The sequence below is a fragment of the Falco rusticolus genome, chromosome 12 (assembly GCF_015220075.1).
Source record: "Falco rusticolus isolate bFalRus1 chromosome 12, bFalRus1.pri, whole genome shotgun sequence".
Taxonomy (NCBI): domain Eukaryota; kingdom Metazoa; phylum Chordata; class Aves; order Falconiformes; family Falconidae; genus Falco; species Falco rusticolus.
In genome coordinates this window covers 20,284,200-20,308,632 of record NC_051198.1, presented here as the reverse complement: position 1 = coordinate 20,308,632, position 24,433 = coordinate 20,284,200, and the positions used below count along the sequence as shown (strand labels likewise).

The window sequence follows — 24,433 nt, the reverse complement described above, 5'->3', positions numbered from 1 at the left end:
TGCAGCAATGTTAGTGGAAACAGCTAACATTTGGAGATGTTTTGATATGGAAGAAAAACATTTAAGCATTTATAGAAGTAGATACTTAATTTTGAAAATGCTGTGTTAGAAAACACTTCTGCAGTTGGCCTGTCCACCGCTGTTTCCCCACTTCTGCGTGGCAAAAGCAATGTTTTCCTTTCTGTTGGCATGAGCTAAATGGTCGGACAGTGGTCACTTAACTATAGCTAGTCCATAACCATAGCTTTGGTTTGACTAAGGCTACCAGTTAGTTGTCTTTATGAAGAATTAAACTTTTGCTGAATACTTTCAGGAAGCATAAATGCTTCATATTTAACAGCCTTGTATGATTTACCTGTAGTTTTAAAAATCACTTGTGTAGAACTTGTGTCATTAAATCAGCATAGGTTCCTGACCAGAGACGAAACTGTGATTATCTCTGCAAAAATACAGACTGCGCCTCTCAAGGAGGATGCTGCTCTTTAGACTCTTCCTTTCCCCAGGGGCAAGGTTGCACGTTTTCATAGGCTACCATATAGAATCCATGTTCTGGGCTGTAGTCTGGAGCATAAAGCCAAATTAAAATTTGTGGGAGAAAGCTTTTCGTGGCTGTGTTTTAGACTTGATGTGTTTTCATCTTGTTTGCTGGCTGGTTCTGCATTGCGCTTGATGGGTAGGCAGGAAAGCAGCTGCAAGCAGCCTGCTGTGCAAGTGCTCCAAGCAGGCAGCGGAAGGCATGCTACAGCTGTGGTTTGAGGTTATGCTCAGTGAAATACCAGCCTTAAAACGTTGCCACCCGTCCTACCCTCTACATCGGTCTGCTTCCATCTCCGTCGTGTTGTGCAGCTGATGCAGTAGAAAACCCACCTGACAAAAATAGATATTCAGGTGGTTATTCTTAAAATACGTGTGTGCGTTTGGAGGGCTTTGTATTGTGTGGGGGTTTTCTTTTTCGAGTCAGGCAGTGTGGTTTTGGGGAGAAAAATACTTTCCCGATTCAGATCCCTTTCCTGGGATAGTATGACAGAACTGTGTGGCTGCAAACGATCTTTTAATAAGGTCAAACTCTGAATTGTTGTAATAGTTGAAGATCTGAGGCTACATCACATTTGCGTGTACTAGATGATATTTAAATCAGAGAAATTATGTTTATGCTGGGTGGTCACAAATGGAGATGATGACCCCACCTCTCAGGTGGAAGATTTGGGTTCTGCTGACATTTGCAGAGTGTGGAAGCTGAAAGGTGTTCCTAGCCATCTAGATTGAGACAGACCAGCTTAATCCACATGGATTAAGTTGACCGCGTGGACGTGGGTATGGCTGAGTTGTGGAGAACAGCCTCGGGACAACTTTTAAGACCTGGGTACACCTGTTTCTCATGTTTTCTGCATGCTCTCTGTTTGAGAAAAATGCCTGTAGGATGAAGCTCAGTTTAGAGTCTGGGAGGGGGTGACAAGGGAATGGTCTCTGGCACCACTCTGTGCTGCCCACCATGTCCTGCCCTGGCACTGCTCCCTCGGGAATTTCACTCTCTTCTGTGTCAGTTCTTGTTTCACTCAGTTTTCTGGCAATGAAACATGCTTTACAACTGCAGCTGTTTCCCAATCACCTTAAGTCATCCACAGGCAGAGCTGCTGTTGACAGGCTCAGTTCCCACTGCTCTTTCCAAAGGGTGCTGCCACCTCCCTGCTGCTGCAACAGGGTTCATTGTGCCATATGCCATATGACTGGCCGGGTGAGTTTTCTTGTTTTGGTGCTTGGTTCGCGTTAGTTTGCATGCTGTTCAGTTTCCCAGTGTGCTTCCCTGTGCAGCCCCGCGAGCTGTTGTGCCAGTGCCAGGAGCAGGATGAGGATGGGAGGGATGCGGGAGAAGGGCAGGGATGCTTATTTTAGCAGTAGCGCTGCCATATGCCAACTATAAGTGACCTTAATCATAGCCAAAGGTCCTGCCTTCCGTCACTCTTGGTATTAATGCTTCAGAGAAGGGGACTTTAATAGGTTTTATTACAGTGCCAGCACCTGGAGTGAAGAGGAGGAATGAGCAGAGTCTGCTGCATCCCACGGGTGTTAATGGGAGCACTGGATCCTGCAGGGCTGTCCTTGTCCTTCACTAACCTCGGTACACCTGGCAAGTCTGGCTGGGAGCAGGCCTGACGCAATGAACGTTCTTGACCAAAGCGTGTATTTTAAAACTGCTTAATTTACTTTTGGCTCATCTGATGAGATGGTTCTGATCTGTTGCACTAGTTAGGTGAGTGCAGATTAGATGTGGTTTTAAACAGTCTGGTTTCAGAAAGGAATTTTTTTTCCTCCTTTCTAAGGAAAAAGGAATAGAAGGCTTCAAATCTTTAGGAATTGGGTAATTATTAAAGAAATCATTGTTATTCTCTCTTTTCCATGGGGTGAAGGTAATACTGGAACAGAGATGCATGCAGCTGCTGAACAGTGATGGGGTTAATTGCCAACTGAAACATTGCTGCAGCTCCTTTTCAGGAAGGAAAAAGCAAAATAATTGAAGGATTGTTTGCCAGTGGAAACACGATTGATTTCTTCGTATACATATGAAGAAACAAAATTAACTAGTGCTGCCCTCTTGCAGTTCAACAGCAAGACAGTCATTGAACTGGTCTCAGTAGTTATCACTTCATATTGTTTAGGTACAGTTGCAGCTACAGGTTTTCTGAAGGAAAGGTGGGTAGGGGGAGTTCCCAGTAATCCTTTGGAGGGAAGATAACAATGAGATTGCCTCGTGCAGCAGCTCTTGGATCCTGAAGTTGAAGGACATGAAGAGACCCTGGTTCTGTGAAAACCGGTTTCCACATTTCATGTTAACTGCAGATGTTTTCTTAGTAACTGCCAAGGAAACTCAGTAAATAATCTTCCTCTTTTTAATTACTAAAGGTGTCTGTTCTGCAGTCTGTGTGGCTGGGGCTGTGGTGGCTTTGGTGCCACACACACACACACACACATACACACACACCCAGCTTCCTTAGCTGGCTCTGGGTCACTGGAAGGCAGTGGTTGGGTTATGGGGCAGGGGACCTGCTTCTTCCTCCTCCTTATGTCAAAGTGATGACTCCAAAGAGTTCGTGCCCTCCTGTGTCTCTCTTCAAAAGCTGGAGGAACAGTTTGCTCCCACCTCTGAAGAACAGGTGGGTTGGAGTGGTTTTCGGTGCGTGAAAGCCTGAAGCGTGTCTAAAATGATTTAGGTTTATAATCTGACATGCTGCCGCGGTCTTTGAGACATCCGCTATTCTTACCAGAACTGTGTAATAATGTTCCTAAATAGCTGTATGTTGAGGACAAACAAACGGCTCTGTACTTGCGCAATGTGCAGAGCCGTGTTACTGATCTTTGGCTTTATTCTGTCAGATTGAAAAGGGTGGTTTCTTCATGGTGTAACACGGTACTTTGCACCTCTAATATCCTGAGAGTTTTTTTTCTAGGCAAAGGTTACTTTCCTATGTCATATGTGTTTCATTTTGGTCTATGCCATATTTTAAGTAATTCTTTCATCGTTTGTGCCTACCTTAAAATATCTAAAAAGAGTGTCTCCTCACCCCCCACCATTCATGTTAAATAACAGCAGGGAAGAGGAGCTTGAGATGGTATTTAAGCCTGCAAAGGTTAGGGTAGACAGCTGTTGAAGATAGATTACTTAGAAGGATAGGTATGGGCCAGAGCTAGAGGAGTGCAAAATCCTAATGAAGAGCTAAGGCTTTCATGAGACATCTAAAGGCAGATGAAGAAATTTTGATCCAAGTCCTCAGTCCAGCAGGGAACAGGTGATGGGTAGATTGAGATTGCTTCTTCTGTTTTCAGGGTGAATTGTATACAGTGCACCATCTGAAATCTTATTTCAAACGCTGACATTCAGAGGATCGCTCTGAAGGTGCTCTAACATTTGCTTTAGTTCCTTCTGCCTCAGCAGGCATTAAGCTCTGTTTAAAATACTGCCCTAGTGCAACATTCCCCCCGCCCCACGCTGAGAAAATCCATAGTTTTTAGAGCTAAAAATTAGGGCCATAGGTACCTGGAAATACCAGTATTTCATATCTTTTTAGTCCAGTAGGGGATCCCAATCTTTTTTTAAATACATGGTATTTAAAAAAATGATGCTTCTTGCCAGTTCTATGTAATCTGTCATTGTTGGGAGCACTAACGGCCACTTAAAATTGCAAATCAAGCCTCTTTGCGCTCTGTGCTGGTCTTTACCAACATGTACAATGTATGTTTGGCCTCATGGCAGATTTTTGCCCACATTTTCTTTCAAGACTTCATAGTTGTGTTAGGAAGGATGTTGAATTTGAAGGGATACCAAATAGTATGTCTGTGCATGTGAAACAATCCTGTGTGCCCAACCCACCGAAGATAAGACTCTGTGTTTCTCCTTGCAATGAAGATTGTTTAATCTGATGATGTGATGCAAGGTAGTGGCAGGGACAAGTTGGAAGCATGAGTTCTTGGTTAATCCTAGTGCCATGGCTGCGTGTTGAGGCGCATGGTTTCATTAGGGCCCTTTCCTTAATTGTGTGCCCTTTCGTTTTACCCTTTATCGTCTTGCACCATTCAGTTTCTCAGTCCCTTCCTTTTATTAACCATGGTAGTTGGCTGGCAGGCCTCATACTGCAAAGCTGGCTCCAGCTGACTGCCTTTTTTTTTTTTTTTTTTTTTTTTTTTTAAAAAAAAAAAAAAAAAAATCACTGCAGAGGTCGATTCCTCCAGCATGTCAGGGACTGCCGGTAAAGGAAGATACTCCTGAAATCACAATAGGCTGGTAATTCTGGGGAAAACACACAAAACCCATTGTGTGCTGTCTTAACTGCATGTGGTGTTATGAACCTTCTTATCAAGTCTTTGTGATGTGTCAGAAAGGGCTGCCCCTCATTTTTCAAATGGAGGCATGGATTTGCCCTCTGTGTGGGATGGGTGTGTGGGGTTGGTTGGGGGTTTTTTTGTTTGTTTTTTTTACTATCCCACTGTTGTCTGGAAATCAAAACTTCAATCCAGAGTCATTTAATACGCTTGCAAAGCTTGAAGATAATAAACTATTTGAAGTATGATAGAAGAAGCAAAATCTATGCAGTACATATTCACAAATAGTTTTGTTTTGACATTTATCTTGCTGTAGTCATTCTGCCAATTGGCTTCAGGCAGGGCTACCAAAAGAATGAACACATGTTGCATTCATTAGTTCTCATCTGGCTGTGCTTCGTCTTGCAAGGCAGACAGAGTCGTGATGGTGCGAAGCAGACGGTAACGTGTGTGCTGCGCGTGCCCGTGTGGTGAGCAGAACCCTCGCTTTGCAAATCTGCTGCTTTTAAGCTGCCGTGTTTTGTTTGGTTTTAATAGAATGGGTTGTGAGTGTGTTGCCAGTGATGTCATGGCTTGCTCGAAAGATGTCATACGAAAAATATTCAGATGCAATGCTACGGGGCCAGCCTCCCCTTCTGCTTCCCCCCCCCCCCCCCCCCCCCCCCCGTGTGAACTTCTCACGTCGGGCCTGGCCCGCCGAGGGGTCGGTGGGCGTCGGGCACACGGACGGGCCCGGGGGCGCTTTGTCCCGGCCTGCCCCGTACAGACAAGTCCTTGTCGTTCGTCGCTTGTGGTGGCTTTTCGCGCTCAGCGCGGGCGCAGGCTGGTGGCTGGTGGCTTCCGACGGGGAGTGCGGGAGCTGGGGGACGGGGCGGGGGGGAGCCGGGCGGTGCGGGAGGGCGGGGAGGGCGAGCCTGGCGGTGCGGTGCGGGAGCCGGGCCGTGCGGGAGCAGCCGCCGGTTTCCCGCTGGGGAGCGGGCCGGGGAGCTCCGCTCCCCCTCAGCCACGGCGGCGGGGCCGTGTCGCGGCGGCGCTGGAGGGGCGGCTGACGTCTGAGGGCTGGCCACTCCCTGTGGCGGCCGCCGCGGTCGGTCCCCGTCCCACCCCCGGAGCCGCTCGCTCTGCCCGGGGCTGCGGGGAGGCAGAGGCAGCGGGGACCGGCCGCCTCCCGCCCCGCTCTGTGGCCTGGGAGGAGCCGCTGGGAGCCCGCGGCATGCCGGCCCGTCCGGGGCGCGGGGGCTCGCCCTGAGGCCGGCCGGGAGGGCGGCGGGGGCGGGCATGGACGGCAGCAAGGACGGCAGCCTGCCCTGCCTGGCCGCAGCCTGCGACCCCTCGGCGCTCGTCAGCTTCTGCACGGGTAAGGTGCCGGCGGCCGCCGCGCAGCGCGCATGGGGGGTCCCCGGAGGTGCCCTCCGGCGCCCTGCGTTCAGCGGCCCCCTTCCCTGCAGCGGGGAGAGGGAGATCCGTAAAGTAAATACTGGGGTAAATATCTATCTGTGTGGTTTAAGTGAATGTTGCCGCCCGCAGCGGCGGCAGGCAAGGTGTGCGTACTCGGGCTGAGGCGGCTCGCTGCCCCGCAACATCCTAACCTTGAGAAAATTAATGAAAAAAAAATTCAATATGATGTTGATGTATGCGGACAGCAGAGAAAACGACTGGAAGGTGACGATGCTAAGCGAACGCTGGCAGGGCAGGCGGCCCCCGGCGTGGCGGCTCCCGTGGGCGCTCCGTGCCTCCTCGGCAGCGTGGGGGGGGTCCCCGGCCCGGGGCGGGGGGGCTGTGCGAGAGCCCCCTTGGCAGCCCTGGGGACGAGAGCCGCTGCTGGTGCCCAGGCTTTCGCTTTGACCCCCCGGGTTTAGGCAGGGCGGAGCGCGGGGAAGCCCCGGCCCGTCAGGCGGCAGCAGAGGGTCGTTCATCGGCGACTCCGACGGGGCGGCTCGGTGGGCTCAGCCCGGGCGCTTGACCTGCGGAGCTACGACCTTCCCTCCCCGCTTTACTTGTACTAAAATTGAAATACTTAAAGACATTTTCTTTCTTTAAACGGCTGCTATTAACCTAGCCTCTCCCGAGTGCAAGTCAGGTAATGAATAGCAGCATTCTAGCTGCATCAACCAAAAGTATTGTGAGTGAAGTCTTAAAAAGACCAACGAACCAATAGCCCCCACCGACAAATCTCATCCCAGATGAAGCGGATGGCTCCTGTGTGCGGTGGGGAAGTTGTTCCTGCGAATGAAATCGCAGAACAGCGATTCTTTGTTTGCTGATGCACGGCGTGCGGGTTTGGTAAAAAGCACAACATCCTGCACAGAGAAGTGTGCCTTCTGCCCTAAACCGGCATGGGCAGTAGGAAAGCTGGTTTAAAAAACTCCAAACAAAAAACAACAGCAAAAAAACAAAATCAAGGGGAGGTATTTAACACGCAGATTTTTATGTGTGTTTAGTGGCAGAAAGGAGTGACTTTGCCGCAATGTACTTCCTTAAAGTGAGCAATGTGCTGTGCTTTATCTGCGTCAGAATTCAAAGCATTCGGTTTAGAATTCAAGATGTTGCAACCCTCGGGAAACAGGGAGGGTAGATTGAATATTTTAAAATTACAAGCACTTCATACAGTCTTTTGCAGGCTTGCAAGGATTTTTACTTTAAAAAAGAAGGGCTAATGTTCAGCTGATTATCTTCAGAACAAAATTCGCAAGAGCAACAATTTTTATAGCTACAAGTTGCGACTTTGTTACTGATGAGTACAGGCTTGTGTTAAGACGTATCTGTTGTCTTCAGTGGCTTTTAGCAAGAGTGTCTGATCGTCTATAAAAAATAGCAGCCTCTCAGACTTGAGCTTGAGGCATCTTGGATTTTGGAAGATAGCATGACGTGACGGACTTACCTTTGAGATTTGTCTAGTAATCCAGCAAAACAAGGTGCACGGAATACATTCTTTCCTCATGCGTATGTTCTGCTTTAATTTTTTTCTGCATTTTAGAAAATAATTTTGACTAAAATCTTGGTGTAGAACTGAGGGTTTTGCTGAATAAGACTTAAAGACAGCATTTATAATTAAAAGAAAATGTGACTATGGATAGTCTTAGCAGTGTAATGTGTTCTGCTGATTTAAAGCTTGATTCCTGCTTATGTTATTAGACCTAATATACCTTTATATAAAGTTTGCTGAGCAATGTGTGTTTACTTGCAAGTAAACTCACAGTGATAAGAAGCTCGTATGATGGAGAATCAACAAGTGCTTTGTTCATACGAAATTTCTAACCTCATCCTTGAGAGCTCCTTGCCTTGAGGGCCTTCAGCAACTTTGCAGTGGTAATCAGCAGGAAAAAGCCTGAGATTAAGCTGTAGAAAGAGTTTATTTTTGTAAAACTTTTTGGCCATACATGCTTGTTCTCGCTTTATTAGAAGATTAAGGCTTTGTACTAACAGTATGGTATTTCAGGTGAGGTGTTGGGGGACAACTTAATTTTTTTTTAGTAAGTGTCCTATAGTGATATCCTTTTCTATAGAACTTCTCTACCTTCTCTTTAATTTTGATTTGTTTTGTGCACAGGTATCATTGTACATACATCCAGTTGCTCAGTTCTTGCCAAAGCTAAAAATAAATTCTAATTCTGTAGTGGAGGAACTAGTACTCCCTTTTAACATATGGGATATCAGTGCTGATGGGCAACTTAATTAGATTTTTAAAAAAGCTTGTTTGATGTCAGTAGGGATGCCTTCTTTTTTTTTCCTACTTGTATTTAATTAGCTGGTTATAACTAAAGCTAAGACAAGGGCTTATGTCATAACACATCCCTTCAGGAAAATCTTAGGTATCAAATTAAACCTGGGGTAGAATTTAGCTTAAGTGATACAGATCAGGATAGAAAATTTCAATTTGACCAAGGAAAATATTTACCTGTAAACAAAACTTCAGTTTGGCACGCTTCTTGATTAAATGTTTGCTTCCAACGACACGACATTGTAAACAGAATTTATAAATGGAAAAAAACCCCAACACCAATGTCCTCAGATTTGTAGGCATTATTGCTTGCAGAATCTTAGATTGATTTGTATGCATTTATCTTTAATGTTAAGATTAGTAGAGAGTTTTCTTGGGGGGTGTTTCACAGTGGGGATTTGCTAGTTGCTGGAGGTGTTGATGGTAAAGGTGGTGGTCATCTTGCGGTGGCCCTGCAGGGTTTCTACAGGGGTGAGACCAAGCCCTCCTCAGGCTTGGTGCTGCGCACCAGGGGCTCTCACCGTGCCATGGAGGGCAGCTCGGCCAGCAGAAGCTTTGTTCTCTGCCTCGCTGGCAGGGAGCGACATGCCTGGTGCATGGTGCTGTTCCTGCTGCCTCGCTTCCCTGCCTGCGCGCTTGCAGAGAAGTACTTACTTTGAGTTAGTATCTTATGTAAGGAACTTTGGTTTAAGTATTTAGATGTCACAAGGGCATTTTTCTTTCTAGTGCCTATGACGTAGGCAAAAATAGACAAATTTGACATAGAAGTCCTACTTGCAGCTTGATATTCTACCTAAAATAGTTAGGTACTGGATGGGGACCAGTTAAATAAACCAAGTAGCAGCCTATTTCAGGGGATTACATCTTGCTAAACAGTTTGTTTCTTGTCTTGCACTGCCACAACTACAACATTTGTGTTGATGCAGTGAAGCCTGTCTAAACAAGACAGCTTTTGTTGTAATTGCATTGAAAACTTTTCAGCTAGCCTTACTCTAGGTGCTACCAGTAATAATGATGATAAATACAAAACTCCATATCACTATCTTAATACTTAAAAAAAAAAACAACCAAAAAAAAGTCTGAAAAAGTCTGTATCCTCTTAGTTGATTCACCTAGAATGTTACAATATTCAGTGTTTGATTGAAAATTTAACTCGCTGTGGATTTTGGTGCATTTGACACGCAATTTAACTATGTGAGAGTCAGTGCTGTCATAGCTAGTTGTTTTAAAACTAGTTTAAATTATTTGTAATGTGTACTTGTTAAGTAATCAGTCTGTGTTGTCATTTCCATCTCCCAAAATATCAGACTCAGAGCGAGTTCTCCTGCCTTCAGCTGACACATTTTTACAAAGGAGGGTGAATTCCCAGCAGCCTGCCTTATGAACCTACACGGCTTACCTAGTACAAGAATTCCAACTGGCAGGACCCAGGGGAAAGGCTTTTGTCATACCACGAGTATGAATCCAGAGTTCAGTGAGCAGCCATTTGCACTGGGGGATGAGGGTCAGGCTTGCTAATAGGCCCAAAACTCATTTAAGCATTTTTGCTATCGGGAAGTTATATCAGTGAGGAGGTTTAAAGGATTAAAAACTATATTAGAATAGTATTGTCCACAGTCTTGGGCTAGAAATTTGTTAGTAGCTTCTCTGAACTTGCTTTCCTGTTTTCCAGAAAAAAACCCCAACATTTGATAGGAGCACACTTAAAGAACCACAGTGAGTTTCCTGGCTGAAGGAGGCAGAGTGTTTTATTCTCTAGAAATAATGACATGCAACCCAGCTATTCTGTAAGACCTGGAGCTCCTTCTCCCCAAGGCTGCGGTAGTCCAAATGCTTTGGGCTTTATTTTGGGGGAAATTCTCTGCTTCCTATTGGTCCCCTGAAAGAAGGGCAAACTGGTCCCTGCCAGGAAGAGCAGTAGTCACCAAGAAAAGAATGCAAATGGTTGCATTTTTGCAGACGTGATCATTCATGCTTGTAATTGATGGGCTTAAATGGCTGGAAATGGAGCTTTCCAAATGTAGCAATGGATGGGGAATTACTCTCCTTTTGTGTGCTTCTTTGCTTATTATGCTGTACTTTATAGAATGGAATTATGACAGCCACCACTTTTTGCTGGCATAATTTTCCACACCAGTTTGACATCTTCAGCTAGGATTCTTGTCTGATGTTTCCAGGCTTCATTACATTAAATTTATTGTCAGAGTGCTATTTCCTCTTCAGATGCTACCCCCTGTCCAGGTAACTGAGGGAAGGGACGTGGCTGGTGTGACACAGCGGTGCACACACAGTACAGACCGGTGCAGTGCCAGTCGTGCAGAGCTGTGGGGATCCCCCTGCCAGGTCACACACACTGTTTGACTCTGCATGTCGCCCACTGTAGATGTTTGCACGTACTCAGCTCGTTAAAAATCTTCCAATGTCTGTCTTGACTGAGAAACCAAAATAGTGCATCAGGTACATACTTTGCTAAATAACTGCTTTATTAATCTGTAGCATGTGACTAAATACCTGCAGTATTGTCCTGTAGCAGAAGTGCTATGTAGATACAACATCAAATTACCACTATCATAAAGGTGTCCATAGGAGTTTGCATCTCACACTGTTTAGAAGGTTAATACTTACCCTGACTCAATGGAAAAAACTTGATTTCTTTAACTTGATATTTACCCTTTAAAAATGTGGTTACGTTTTTTGGTAATGTTTCTTCTGCTTTGCCTGTTCGGCATCTTGCTTCTAACAGTTCTAGGAATATGTATTAGTCATCAAAAGGGGGTTGAGGAGATAATGGTGACTTGTGGATGATAATGGTTAGCATTTTCTTAGCAGTCGCAGAAGGCAATTGCAAGGTGAAGTAACTGCAAGCCATGCTCGGAAGCTGCTGACGTATCAAAACCAGTGAAATATCAAAGGTGCAGTTGACTCAGCAAACTTGTTAAAGGTCAGATAAAAAGGTTCAGACTGCACACACTTTCTCAGCACTGAGTCTTTGCTCTCAAACTTTGAGTGATGCCCAGATTATGAAACCTAAGAAAGTATCTTTATGAACCCTGCGTCACGCTGCTGCTTCACATGGATAAGAAAACTAATCAGGAAAGCAGCAGCATTGGAAGAGCTCCCTTTTGCAGCATGCAGAACTAAAGTGCTTCTTCAGCCTGCCTCTTCTGCAGTGAGCCAAAGCAGCTCTGAGAGCAGAACTTGCAAAGAAACACAGAAAACATGCCTGACCTACAGATCCCATCCTGTGAACAGGGAAGGAGAAGGAATGACCAGACATGACAGTCATTAGTCACAGTGGTTTATTGTGTGATGAGAAGACGCTCTGCTGTATCATAAAAACAGATAGAATTTAGGTGTCATGTCTTCTGCTTTTGCTTTTCTCTCCCAGCATCATTTTTGTGCTTCGTGCGCTCTAAAAATGCATTAATTAGTTGGGGCTTGCCCTTGTTTCCTCTTCGGAAGCATTTAAAACCATGAGAATACCGCAGTCAGACCTCTGATACCTATGAAATGCATCACAGGGAGCATTCCCTTCCACGAGAAGCTGAGGTGGTCTCCCAGGTTTTTGCATGCTGCTGCCACCGTTGCTTTTACCCATTTTGCTCTGTGGCTTTAGTGGCATGGTATCTTGAGCAGTAAGGTTTTTAGGAGTTAGTTTTCTTAGGTGATAAAGGGGCAAAAATCAGAGCTGGAAGTGGCTTTTTATTCCTGAGTGGCTTGTGCTGACCACGTACAATTTCTGTATTGGGGTTACATTATGTGGCCGGTGGTGGGGTGGCCCTGGGGGGTGTTGGGCAGGGGTTTGGCAGGGGCAAAGCTGTGCTGCTGGCTGTGCTCCCTCCATGCCAGAGCGGTGGCGCTACTGGAGAAGGGTCACTTGTCCTCTCTGCTAGAGGGTTGACGCCGGGAGGTCTTCCCCAGCTCTCTCGACGGCTGTGTTTCGTGTCATGCTCTTGTACGAGGGCTTTTTGCTATGTAAGCTGCAAGTCGCAAGGGGTGGCCACACCTAGTTGGCGTGCAGGCTTGCACATGGGTTGCAAAGGGTTAAGTGAAGGTGGGAATTTACAGCATGTTGACACAGTAAGTTACTAAATGTAGATTAGTAGGTGAAACAACCTGGTGTTTAGTCTTGAGTAAGAGCCTGTGCTTGAGTAGTTACCACATGGAAGCTGTGATACTGTTAACTCCCTCTTGGGCTCACTCCCTGGTGGTTTAGGTGGCCGTCCCCCGGGTCACAGCCCAAAGAACATTCTCATACTTGCTCGGTTTTAATTCTTTCATGCTAACACTAAAGATAAAATACAATTCATAAAATAAGATTATCGGAAAGGTTAGAAGATGCTGAAAATGTATAAAACAATTTTGTTATTGATGTATTCTGTTGAGGGGGAGGGGGGATCCTTTTCATGCATGAAGGATCCTGTTATTTTGGTTGCCAGTATTATATAGAAATAGCATGCTTCTGGATGGTTCTTATATGTATAAATATCTGAATTAGTATAGCTAATGCTTAACAAGTGTGCGCAGAATGAATGAATCTTAAAGCATAAGCATTAGATGAATAAACTGGGTAATTCTGTTGTTTGAGATGATAGCTACTTTCAGAATAAATATTATTTTTTTGGCTTTAGATTGTTCCCCCCCCCAGATACGATACACAATTAGAGAAATTTCCAGGATTTTTAAAAGAGAACCGAATTGCAGACACTGGAGACCGATGATATATAGCTTTTTCCAATACATTTTTCACTTCATTAATTTGAAGTGTATTAGTATGAAACTGTAAATTTTATTTCTATGGGTTGCGGGCAGGCTTTACCTAGCATTGCTCTTCCTGATCTCTTCTTAAAAGCTGGAAGTGATGCCCAGTGTACTGAAGAGCTTTGAGGAAGGTGTGCAAGGGAGCGATGGCTGGCGTGGCACGTTGTGTGGCAATGCAGAGGCTGCCCGGTTGCATTGGTGCTGGTGTGCATTTGTAGCAAAATACTCCTTCTCTTTTTGAACTTCTGTATTTTAGCACATAAAGATTCCTCTTTCTGAGGAGACTGACTGATGTCAGTTCTTGATAAATTAATAACTTGATTTTGGGGAAGAAGGAGGAAAACGGGGAAAAAATGCAGCTTAATTCTGGCTTGTGACACTGCTGTTACTTGGTCCACACCAGATTTAATTCTTGTTTCCCTATCAAGTATTTGTGGTACTTGATCATTTCTAATACTAGACACATCCATGATCAGTCCTGTCTCCCTTGCTATTTGCAGGGATCTTTTCTGTACCTAAAAACTGTTGCTTTGTAGCAAATAGTAGGAAAAGAAACCTGGAATATTTTTTTTTTGCTTCAGAGGCTCCATCTGTGGAAAGAACAGATGAGTAATCTGTTTATAATACAAGGTGTGATGTATTAAAGCAACTTTGATAGAAACATGATCTCTTTTGGGTTTAGAAAATTTGGCAAACCTTCCACATAAGAAATGTATGCGTTTTCCTACAGGATCCTTTGAGAAGGAAGGAAAAGGTATCCCTATGAAAAGGCATATGTTTTTCCCATGCAGGCAAATTCCATGCATGCATTCATGATGGTTTCATATGATTTATCAGTAGCAATTGTGACACTTCAGTTTTGTGCAGGACTTCTATGTAAAATATGTTCAAGGTGAAATCTTAGAAGGTCTTAGCCTGCCTGTGTTGTCCAGCATGTTCTGTTTGGTGATTGTTTTTTCTCTGGGAAGTTGTATCATCCCATAACACTGTGTCTGTGTGTTTGTGTTTGCTTGCAGGTGAATTGGTTCTGAAGCCTGCTTTATGGCTTAGCCTAAATAAAGATGAGACCTAATTCCTTCTTTTCCAGTGGACTTATCCATTTTAGGTATAATAGTGCCAGGATTAGCAACTGAAATTGTCATTGAAACTGGCTTCATTTTCATGTATTATTTTCTGTGGAAGCAGCTTAACTATAATGTTTTAAAATACATGTGTAGTCACACATACCGAAGTCTGTTATGCTCTTCAAGAGTTCTTCATCAATTAAGCCAGTTTAATTTCACAGTTACCGCATTTTTTTGTGGAGCATTTGTGGAAACTTACTTTTGATAGTGCCCATGCGAAGGAAAACGTGGCAATGGTTGATGGTAGATCTGCCGTCTGAATTGGTTAAAATAGTATCTTTCTTTGTAAAATAATAAATTTTGATATTAAATACTTCTGCAGCTGTTCAGATGTGGTGGGTTGCAGAACGGCAGGATCGATGCCCAAGCAGTCAGCCTCCTGTCAGGCAGCAGCAGCAGCCACAGTGGCAGGCAAGGTGTGAGCAATGCTTTCCACCCACACCTTGTTTATAGGTGTTAACTTCAAGGCTTCCCTGGGGCTATTTATTTGCTAACAAAATAATAATAAAAAAGGAGTTTAAGTAAAGAACTAGTTGGGTTTTTTAATTACATTTATGCTTGGTTCCCCTTTTTGAGGGTGGCTGTTGACTTACACCGGTATAGCTATTTCTGCTTGCTGTCTGGTCTGAAACGTTTTCTGTGACATACAATGTGAAAATATTCCCTTTTATTTCCCAATACTTGCTCCTCTGTAGTAACTGAAATGGAGATTGTGACTAATGTGTGATGAGTAGTTGCAGATACCACCTTGCAGGTTGGCTGTGTGGGAGTCATGCAGCTTGTGCTTTATTCTTGAAACTAAGCAGAGAGCAGTGGCTATAACACGAGTAGTTTGTACAGAGAGGTTTTAGTTCCTTTCTATGCAACAAAACCTTGCAAAACTGCTGTTTATTTGGTTCCACCTGGAAGAAGCAGTAGTTGTTGTAGAGGTGTTCCTCTAGTACAAAAGCTGCAACCAGTGGCAACATCTGGGGAGGCGTCTTGGTGGAGGTAAATGAAAGTAGGATTTTGGCTGCTGCTGTTGCAAGTGTTGTGCTGGATCTAACTTGTGATCAGAGAGATTTAGTCTCGTGCTCCCAAGGAACAGTGAACTTTTAAAAATATCAAAAGCACACCTTATGTCTGTTCTTGCCTACAAGGTACAGGAGAGGTTTAATGACCACGAGACCAGGTTTCCTGCTGCAATAGTGAGTGTAAGGTTTTCAGTGCGGAGCTGGGATAAGAGGTGCCTCCTGCAGGAGATGCTGCCCGCTGGGTCGGAGCGTGATGGGCACGCAATTGTGACTGGTTGCCCTGGGCCGGCTGCAGCAGCGCCTCAGCTCTGGTGGGTGGTCACAGGACAAAACCAGACATGGGGATTAATACTCCTTTATAATTATTACTCCCTCTTAATAGAGCTTTTTTTTTTTACATTGTCATCCTTAGCTTTTGGATAAGGAAATGTAAAGAAGGATGATAACTTTTCAAGGTCACTTTAGCTTGTCAGAAAGAAAGTTGGCATTTTACTGAATGGGCTCTGGTACGGAGAGGTAATGAAGCAGTGACGTATAGGGCTCTGCATAAGTGGAAGAAATTCCTATACCTGAAATACCAGAAAACTAAGATCAGGCAGTGAGTTGCTAAGTCTCTTTCCAAACAGATTTTACCTTTATCTGAAATCACCGTGTCCTGTGACTTGGAGAGATAAGAGCCTTCAGATACCCTGCTGTGTACAGCAGCCCTGGTGCCTCTCCCCTCCTCTGGTGTAAGCGCATTTCTGCTGAGCACAGAAACCCACCGGGTACCACTCTGCCCTGCAGAGCCCAAAGGGAGGGCTTCCCCCGCAGGGTAGGGAAGCGTTTTGGGAGAAGGACCTCCGAGTGCCCAGGGGAATGCCAGTGCCATGAAACCAAATTACTGTGAGTTGGTGGCCTGTGGAGAGCCGCCAGCCTCCCTGGGAGGGGGTGCAGGACTGTCCCATGGGAAGAGTGTGGCATCCTGCCCTCCCGTCAAGGTACCCCTGAGAGGCTCGCTGTGAATTTGGGGGAGTGCTGCTGAGCAGGGGTGTCTGCACTTAAAGGCTGAATTTGGGGCCTGAAATGATGCTGCAGAGGACAAGCTTAAGCGGTTTTCCCTTAAGCACAAAGGAAAATGAAGTTGAGCGAGAACAGCGTGCACTGTGTCTGTGTTTGGAATCGATATCAAGAAGTGAATCTCTTTAATGTGGCAGTACACTAATACTGGTATTTTTATATGCATATCCGTCATTTCAATAGGAGGCTATTCTTGTTGCGTAAACATAATACTAAGCCTGCAAGATAACATCCTATTGCCTGTGAAACACAAGCAACCACTGACAGCTGCACAGCCTTTACAAACCAGATTTGTAAGTGAACACTAAGGACAAAAAAGTATTTCTTCGGGAAAGGAAATAAATAAAATAGACCAGCACTCTTATTTTTCCTGACTTGTTGGATTTTTTCGTAGTGGCATTTATGATAGAGCAGTTTAGAATACCGTAGAATGAGATCAAAGAAACATAGTTTGTACAGTGGTATTTTTGATGTTACAAATTAGATATCAGTCCTGGGGGAAAGAAAAAAGAGCAGTACAATGAAGCAGCCAGAACAACAAATTTCCAACACTTTTAATTACAGTGATAATGTCTAACTTGATTGCTCGATAACAGAAGCTGGAGATTATTAATTTGTGTTTCAGGATTTGAGATTAGTAAAATTTTGAAATAAACATTGCATGGTACAAAATAAATTGTATCTGTAAAAGAAGAGGGTATGTTGCTTTGCCTGATGTTATCTCACTTAATGATTTCAGTGCTTTTCTGTTTTGCTGCTGAAATTATACCCTAGAATTGATGAGAATATGGCAAGCTTCAAAGAGTAGAAATAATTTTTCTCCAGGACAAGAACATTTTTATGTTCTTGTTAAAAGCATATCACAAACAAAAACTCAGGTAAGTTTGCTGCCTGAATAAACAATAAATATTTAAGGTGTTGGCAGGTTTCTGTAAGTTTCAGAGTAAAAGTATGTTGGTACTACTGAATTCAGATGTTTTGCAGCAGAGGAGATGCACTACAGTGATGGGGGACATTGGACTTCCTATACATTGTTACAATCTAAAGATTGAATGTTTTGCAAACTTGGATTTTATTGGCACATTACTGGAAAAAGTACATTGGAAATATTTTGGAAAATCAGTTCATAAAGGTTACCTCTGGGGTTTAATTTCTGACAAAAAGATACCCTACATATATGGACCGTTCTCTGAGCAGGAATTATCACCATCGCTCTGACAAAAGCAGTTAAAAAATAAGTGGCATGGGGACAGGGAGGGCTGCAAGGGACAGGTGGAGAATCTGAGATTACTGTGAGTACTCTTTAATTCTTTTTTCCCCCTCCTAGATTACTGTGAGTACTCTTTAATTCTTTTTTCCCCCTCCTTTGCCCTCCCTTTCCATTTACAAGCCTTCACACCAACTTCCTTGCCTGCAAATGAGTTTGCAAAATACTCCAGGAAAACCAGAGTGTTTCAGATGATCCCATGTTTTTTGGTGAACTGTGCAATGTTTGCTGGATTTGTGATGTTTTCAATAGTGGTACTTTTGTCTGAGCCTGAATATGGTTATTATTATCCTTTGTTGTGTTGAGCAGATCATTGACAATTGATGCTGTCTTTTGTAGATTTATGCAGTAAAGACATATGGTTAAAGAAAAGTGTTATGAGTGGGAAGTCAAAGACTTAACATGAAAGTCAGAATTGGGGTAGTCTCTCAAGCCTATATTTAATCTTGTGGATTGTAGCAGTATTAAGATGCAGCCTTTAATTGCTCGATCATAGCTCCCCCAAGTCAGAACTTGGAAAAGGTGATTTTGCCTAAAAAGCAGTTGCTTGGTATTTTGAGTTGCCTTTGTTTTCTTTGCGTGTCTCCCTCTGTTATGTTTATGGCAAGGCTTTTTGTCTTGCTTTTCAAATACGTGCATGAATTTAAATATCGACTGCTGTAGTACTTACGGTAGTGCCTCAGTAGCCCGTAAGTGTTAAGTTTTATGCGGTGTGGGACTATGGTTGTATTTAGCAGATGAAGAGTGAAGTTAAAAAGAGATTAAGGTCAAAAGCATCTGCTAATTATCTGATTTTCTAATTAAGTAATTGCCCAATTTGAAACGCTGAAGACTTGATTGTCAAAGTGCATGGGTAGGACAGTCCTGTAGGCATCAAGAGCCTGACCACTTCTGGCCACCTACCTGTGAGAGCTCATCACTTTTCAATGCTGGTGTCCAGTGTTTCAAGTTAGGCAGGACATGCAGGTTTTTCCTCCCTCCGTGCAGCCTTGGGAGTGTGGGAGAGATGCTGTCCTGCTTTGGCCACCCTGGAGCCCCAGGCAGTGTCTGGCTTCCCCTCTGTCCTGCAGAGCTGGAGCCTGTTGATCCTGCGTGGGGTGGCTAGGGTGCCATCTGCTCGTGGTGCAGAACCCTTGGTGGAGCGGACGGTGTCAGAGATCCAGTCCCTCTTCAGCATGTGAGAAGTTGTTTCGTTAGAAAATTTTAATTAGATCCATTTGGGCATGAGGGAGGATAGGGGAAGTGAATCCAGGTCCTGAAATTTTTAGCTTAGTTTCATGCTTGGTGAAGTTATTAATTTTTAAATTAGCATTTTATCATGTCATTCTATATTAGAATATCATATATTCTAATGCTTCTAGCACAACATGAAATACTTTCAACAGAGGAGTAGTAATACATGTGTGCTGGAGCGTTTTTAATGCATGCCTAACTTGGAGCAGCTCGTTGCAGCTGTCTCTTTGATTGCTGCAGGAGCTTCCAAGCGTATGTGTTAGAAAAGATGCTCTCAGCCCCTCTTTCTGTTATGACGTGAAAATAGAGTGGCATCAGATATTAGACTGGGATTGCTGCTGAGAGAATTACATGGGGGATCCCAGGCGTGTACCTGTAACCACCATGAGTTCTGTCTACAGAGGGTAGAGGTTGCTCACCTGTTGCAGAAACACTATTTTGGAAGGTAAGGGCTTGTCATGTTGGTGGAAGGCCAAGCACCGAAGAGTCCTGAGCTTCAGAACAGTATCAGGAACATCAAGAGCTAAGCAGTGTTAGAGGAAGAAAAATACTTAAAAACCGCAGGACTTCTTCAGTGGTGAAAATCCCGTGAATGATCCTACTGGTGCATCGTAATGGCGGTGGAGCTGATACAAAGTGTTCAGTTGGGGAAGGATACGTGACAGCACCAGCCTAATTACCTGCCTCCATTACATGGTAATTACATGGATACCAATGTCAAATACGAGAAGTGTATGTAAGTGTTGGCTTTGTTTTGCTTTCTCAGTCTACCCATCAAAACTTGTATTGGCAAGTACAAAGTCTGATCTGTTTCTTCTTAGAACTTGTATGCCCAATAAATTATAGTTACCAGAAACTTGGGCAAGCGGAACACTCGTGTTGGTCAAATACAGCATGGGTGGAGTTATGCCCTGCAATTCTCATGCTGATGTATTTCTAGATTATCTGTATTAAAAATAATATGAGTGTTTGCAGCAGCAGATGCACGGGCTTATTACAAATATATTTTTATCATAACTTCTGTTTATTACAAAGTTATTTTTTCAGGATGTTTTTGTATCTTCTTTTATTTTTTTCTCTCCCTTGGTTTTTCATGTCAGGAAAAAAATAGATATGAAAGCCTGTGTGCACAAATCTGTTTAGCATATACAAACAGAGCTACTAATTGTTAGGGTTAAAGTGGCAGATCATCTTACATGTCAGACCAACCCTTTAAAATGAGATTGCCTGAAAACATAGATGATGTACTATATAATGTAATGGTGCAGTAGTAGGCTCGTGGGCATAAACTTGCTTCAAATAAAGCATAAAGCAGCCCACAAATAGAAAAGATCAGTAGCAACTACTGCATTGCAGAGCATTCATGTGCTACAGTAAAATTATATCATGGATCATCTATAGACTAAAACCTGCAGTTGTATAATGAAAGTATGTCATGCTTAATTGAAAATTCCTAAGGAAGCTTTGTCCAATGTAGTTAATATATTTTTTTTCTTTTAAAATTTAATGCTGTGCTGTAACAATTTAAATTTCTACTTTACGGCCCTTTTGTTTTTCTAAATTGAATTTTGGGCTGTATGATTATCTATACAGTTATATACAGACCTGTTCAGTTCTATTCCAGGTGGACCAGTTCAAGTCATGCATAAATTCTCAACAACACAAATTATATTGCTTTCAGAGTTTTGGCTGAGGTTTTTAGACACAGTCTAGATTTTCAGACTTGAGTGAGGGTTGGTGGGAGTTGTCTGGGGTTGGGGAGGCTGGGTTGTTTGTTGTTTGTGGGGGTTTTATGGTCAGGTTCTGTATCCATCATTTAACATGGTGGATTGCACTGATGTATTTTAAAGTGAGTAATAAGCAATCTTTTTACATGGTTTATGATCAAAAATGCAGATGAGCGTTGGGAAGCTCACTTCTGATGTTTAAGGCACTATCCCCTAGACATCGAGCTCTTAATTTATGGTCTGATTCTGCAGTAGGATCTGTGCAAATAGATTTACTGCTTGCTGTGGACTTGTTAGATGGCTTGTGAAAGGCTAGTGGAGAGTAATATGTCCTTTTTTTTTATTTTTTATTAACTAGCTTGTAGGGGACTAAAATAAGATTGAACTATACAATGTTAAATAATCTCATGAGCTGTACAAGGAAGGCAGTTTTGTCAACATGATGGCCCTTGTGCAGCATCAACCCTGAGAAGATGAGTAGTGTTTGACCACATGCAGCTTTACTGAAAACCTAAAGAAATGGCCGTGGAAGAGAGAAATGTAAGGTTTAGCTAGGGTTGGAAGTGCTAACATGCAGTGTATGAGAGCCATGAGTTGGCGCAACCACTGTCTGCAGTCAATGAGTTACCTGTACCCATCTCAAAACATCTGCATTATTGTTTTACAAGAAAGTAAAGAAAGAACTTAAGCTTTGTCGCTGGCAATAAGTGTGGTATCAAGCAGAGCATTGTTTTAAATTCTGAATGGAAAAATTGGGGAGATTAGGGAAAGAGAACAAAGAAGTAGCAAAGGAGGTCAGATATATGTGGGGTAATTGAGAATGTCTTGCATTTGCAGGAAGGGAGAATTTGAGGAGAACTTCCCACAGCACTTCCGTGGCACCAGGTCTAGCTTCTAGGGACACGTTAGAACTTAATACTAATACAGTATCATTGTATCATTGGGGGGGGCGGGGGGAGGGGGAAGATTTTTTAATCTTCCACATTTGTGTTGTGTGTTTTAATTCCCGTTCTCTTTTTCTTGCCGTGACCTGTGTCCTCTACAAAACCAAGATAATTTGTCTGTGTGTTGGCATCTGGAGGAAGTGAAGGAGATACTGTGGGAAAAAGTGTGGAGTCAGATTCTGCTTTTTTTGTTTGGTTGGGTTTGGGTTGGTGGTATTTTTTTGAGATTATGTATTGGAGATATGCAACAGAATTCCTGATCTTTGCACCCTTTATAAGCTAGTCATACAACAAGTGAGCTGCAGAAAACTGCAGAGAATTATGTTTCACTTAACATGGTAGGAAAACCAAATTTGTCAGTTATCTCTTGGGAAATGCAAGCCTCATCCAGAGTCAAATTATTCACTGTTCTTCAGAATAAAAATTACAAGTTGTGCAAATACATACCGTCCTGAGCATATGGACAGTTTGTAGCCCTAGTGAGAGAGGGGTTTTTTGGGCCAATTATTCCCTGAAATTGTCGGGCAGATCTTTATACCAGTCCAAGTAATTTCTGTTACTTTTCTGTAATAAAAGACTCATACCACTCTGGGGGAAACACAGAAAACCGTGTGGGTGCCATGGCACACAGGGTTTTAAAAATATCTGTGGTTTGTGTGGCTTTATTGGATAAAATGTAGGATTTTCCACCCTGTGGTTTAAATTTCCGTGTGCTGGAGTTTGTAGAATTTGTTTTTCTGAAATGTTGCTTATGTGTAAAATGAAGCCCTTATGTTTAGTCGAGGCTGGGAGGAATTGACTCAGAGGAGTGATAATGGTTGGTCTGGAATTGTTGAGGGGCCCCAGCGTAGGCAGTTCAGTAGTAAGATATATTTTTGTCAAATGTAGTCAGTTCAAATTTCTCACAGGCAGTGAGCGATAAAGGATGATGCTTTTCAAATGCTTTTATGCTCACGTGCCTGATTGGTGACATGTGAGGCGAGGAGTGATCCATGGGTTGGGAGGTTTGTTAAGTACCATCACTGTGTGCTGGATACCCGTTTTTGAAGTTCCTGGCCAAAGGCTAAGGGGTAGTTTGAGCTGATGCTTTGTGTGTTCTGCTGGGAGTGGTTTGACACATGACTGTGAGGGGTCCCACGCGGCTTAATGAGTCTGTTCAGTGCTGTTCACTGGCGGTAAAAAATGAACCCTCATTTTTAGGATCATCCAGATGTCTCATGAGTACTGAATACAAGCATCCCATACACATCTGTGCTTACTGTAAAAGCAGGAAGAACTGATGTTTTAACGGCTAAAATTAAAAATCAAAGTAGTGGACTAGGATAAAATAATAAGACATCTTTTTGGAAGTTACAGTACTGTATGTTTAGGCCTGGCATGTTTTTGCTGTCATTTGAGTGTCAATACTCGTATCTTAAACCACTTTTTAAGATTGAAGGACCTTAGATCCACATCTGTGATCCGCTACCAGCAAGTGCAGCAGATGATGCTTTTTTTGCAGTGAATCTTGTTCCCAGTGGCTCTTTTGAAGGCATAGGTCATGGACAGCTTGGGAAATGTGACCAACACATCAGAAACTATGATACTTGGTTGGAATTAAAATAACCAGATAACTAAGAAGGTCTTTTTAAAATTAATTCGGTGAATGAATGGTCAACTGCACTTGCAGATTTCTTGCTATATTCCCTTAACAAGTTTCCCTCTCTAAATATATAAATCTTCCTCTGGTTTTGTAAATTAAGAGTGGCTCATGGAAGGTCTGGATAGATACCTGAGACAGCACGATGGCAAGATGTTTGGAAGTGGGAAAAGAGGAGGGGGAGGGGAGGAGATTAACTTCTCTTCACAGGTGACTGACTTTGTACTTGTTTAAGAGCTTTTTCCCCCCCTGAAGGGAGAAGGGCATGCCCTTGAAGAGAGATTTTAGTTCAAACATCTTTTGCAATAGTTCTTTAGATTATAATAATGTATTTTTAACAGAAGAAGAAATCTGGAAGAGATTTTGAAAACTTCTATAAAAAAAAAAGTACAGTTTTGTAATGTGCAGATTTGTCAAAATGATCGCAGTTGTGTTTACTTTCACAGCATCTTCTTCTAAGCTAATCCCTAGCTGACTGACTTTTCAAGACATTGCCAAGAAGGGCATGTTGGACTTCAGTTGAATATTTGCTGTCATGGGTGAGGTATTTGGGTTGGGAATCATTCATTTTAATCCTCTAACAGTTGCCAGGGTAATAGATGATTGTCATCACTTGAAACAGATGCTGCTTTTGTAGAGTGATAAAGAACAATAAAATATCTTCCCAGTGTGCTACTGTGTTCGTTGATCAACCAAAATATTCTTGATTTCCTAGTGATCTTCTTGCTACTGGCTTCTTTCAGTTGCTGTGCCTCGTGTGCCCTCTCTGCAGAGCAGCCACTGGTGGTTTGAAATGTCTTTTTGCTCATTGTACACACATAACCCATCGCTTTGCCTATTTTTGAATCAGCGAAATGGCTTAACCTTCTTGGTGTCCTACTCACACCCCATCTATACAGCTATGACCTCTGACAAGGTGCTGGGCTGAAGTTGAGGGTCCTTCTGGCTCTCCATACCCTGTCTAGGGTTTAAGCCTCTGTAGCACAGGTCACAGAGGTGAACGTTGGCCAGCTCCTCTACAATCTCATTTGATACATGGGGGAGGTCAAAGCATTGCAACTCACCCTTCCAGGGCAGAAAGATTTGCTCTCCCGTTCTCCTTTGGAGTTCCTAATTACTGACTGTGGCTT

The 24,433-nt window shown here is 43.4% G+C and overlaps 1 protein-coding gene across 6 annotated transcripts in view; it reads left to right on the top strand.

Moving 5' to 3' along the window:
• Nucleotides 1-24,433, top strand: part of EML4 (EMAP like 4) — a 162,849-nt gene that overhangs the window by 62,073 nt on the left and 76,343 nt on the right. Inside the window, exon 1 of one of the 6 annotated variants that reach the window (XM_037405242.1) lies at nt 6,038-6,172. The exons of 2 other annotated variants lie outside the window; for them this stretch is intronic. In XM_037405242.1, coding sequence (XP_037261139.1) covers nt 6,094-6,172 — 79 coding nt within the window. In that variant the 5' untranslated portion in view covers nt 6,038-6,093. Of the gene's footprint in view, nt 1-6,037; nt 6,173-24,433 lie in introns of those variants that run through there. 3 more of the 6 variants (XM_037405246.1, XM_037405241.1, XM_037405245.1) reach the window with 3 other exon arrangements.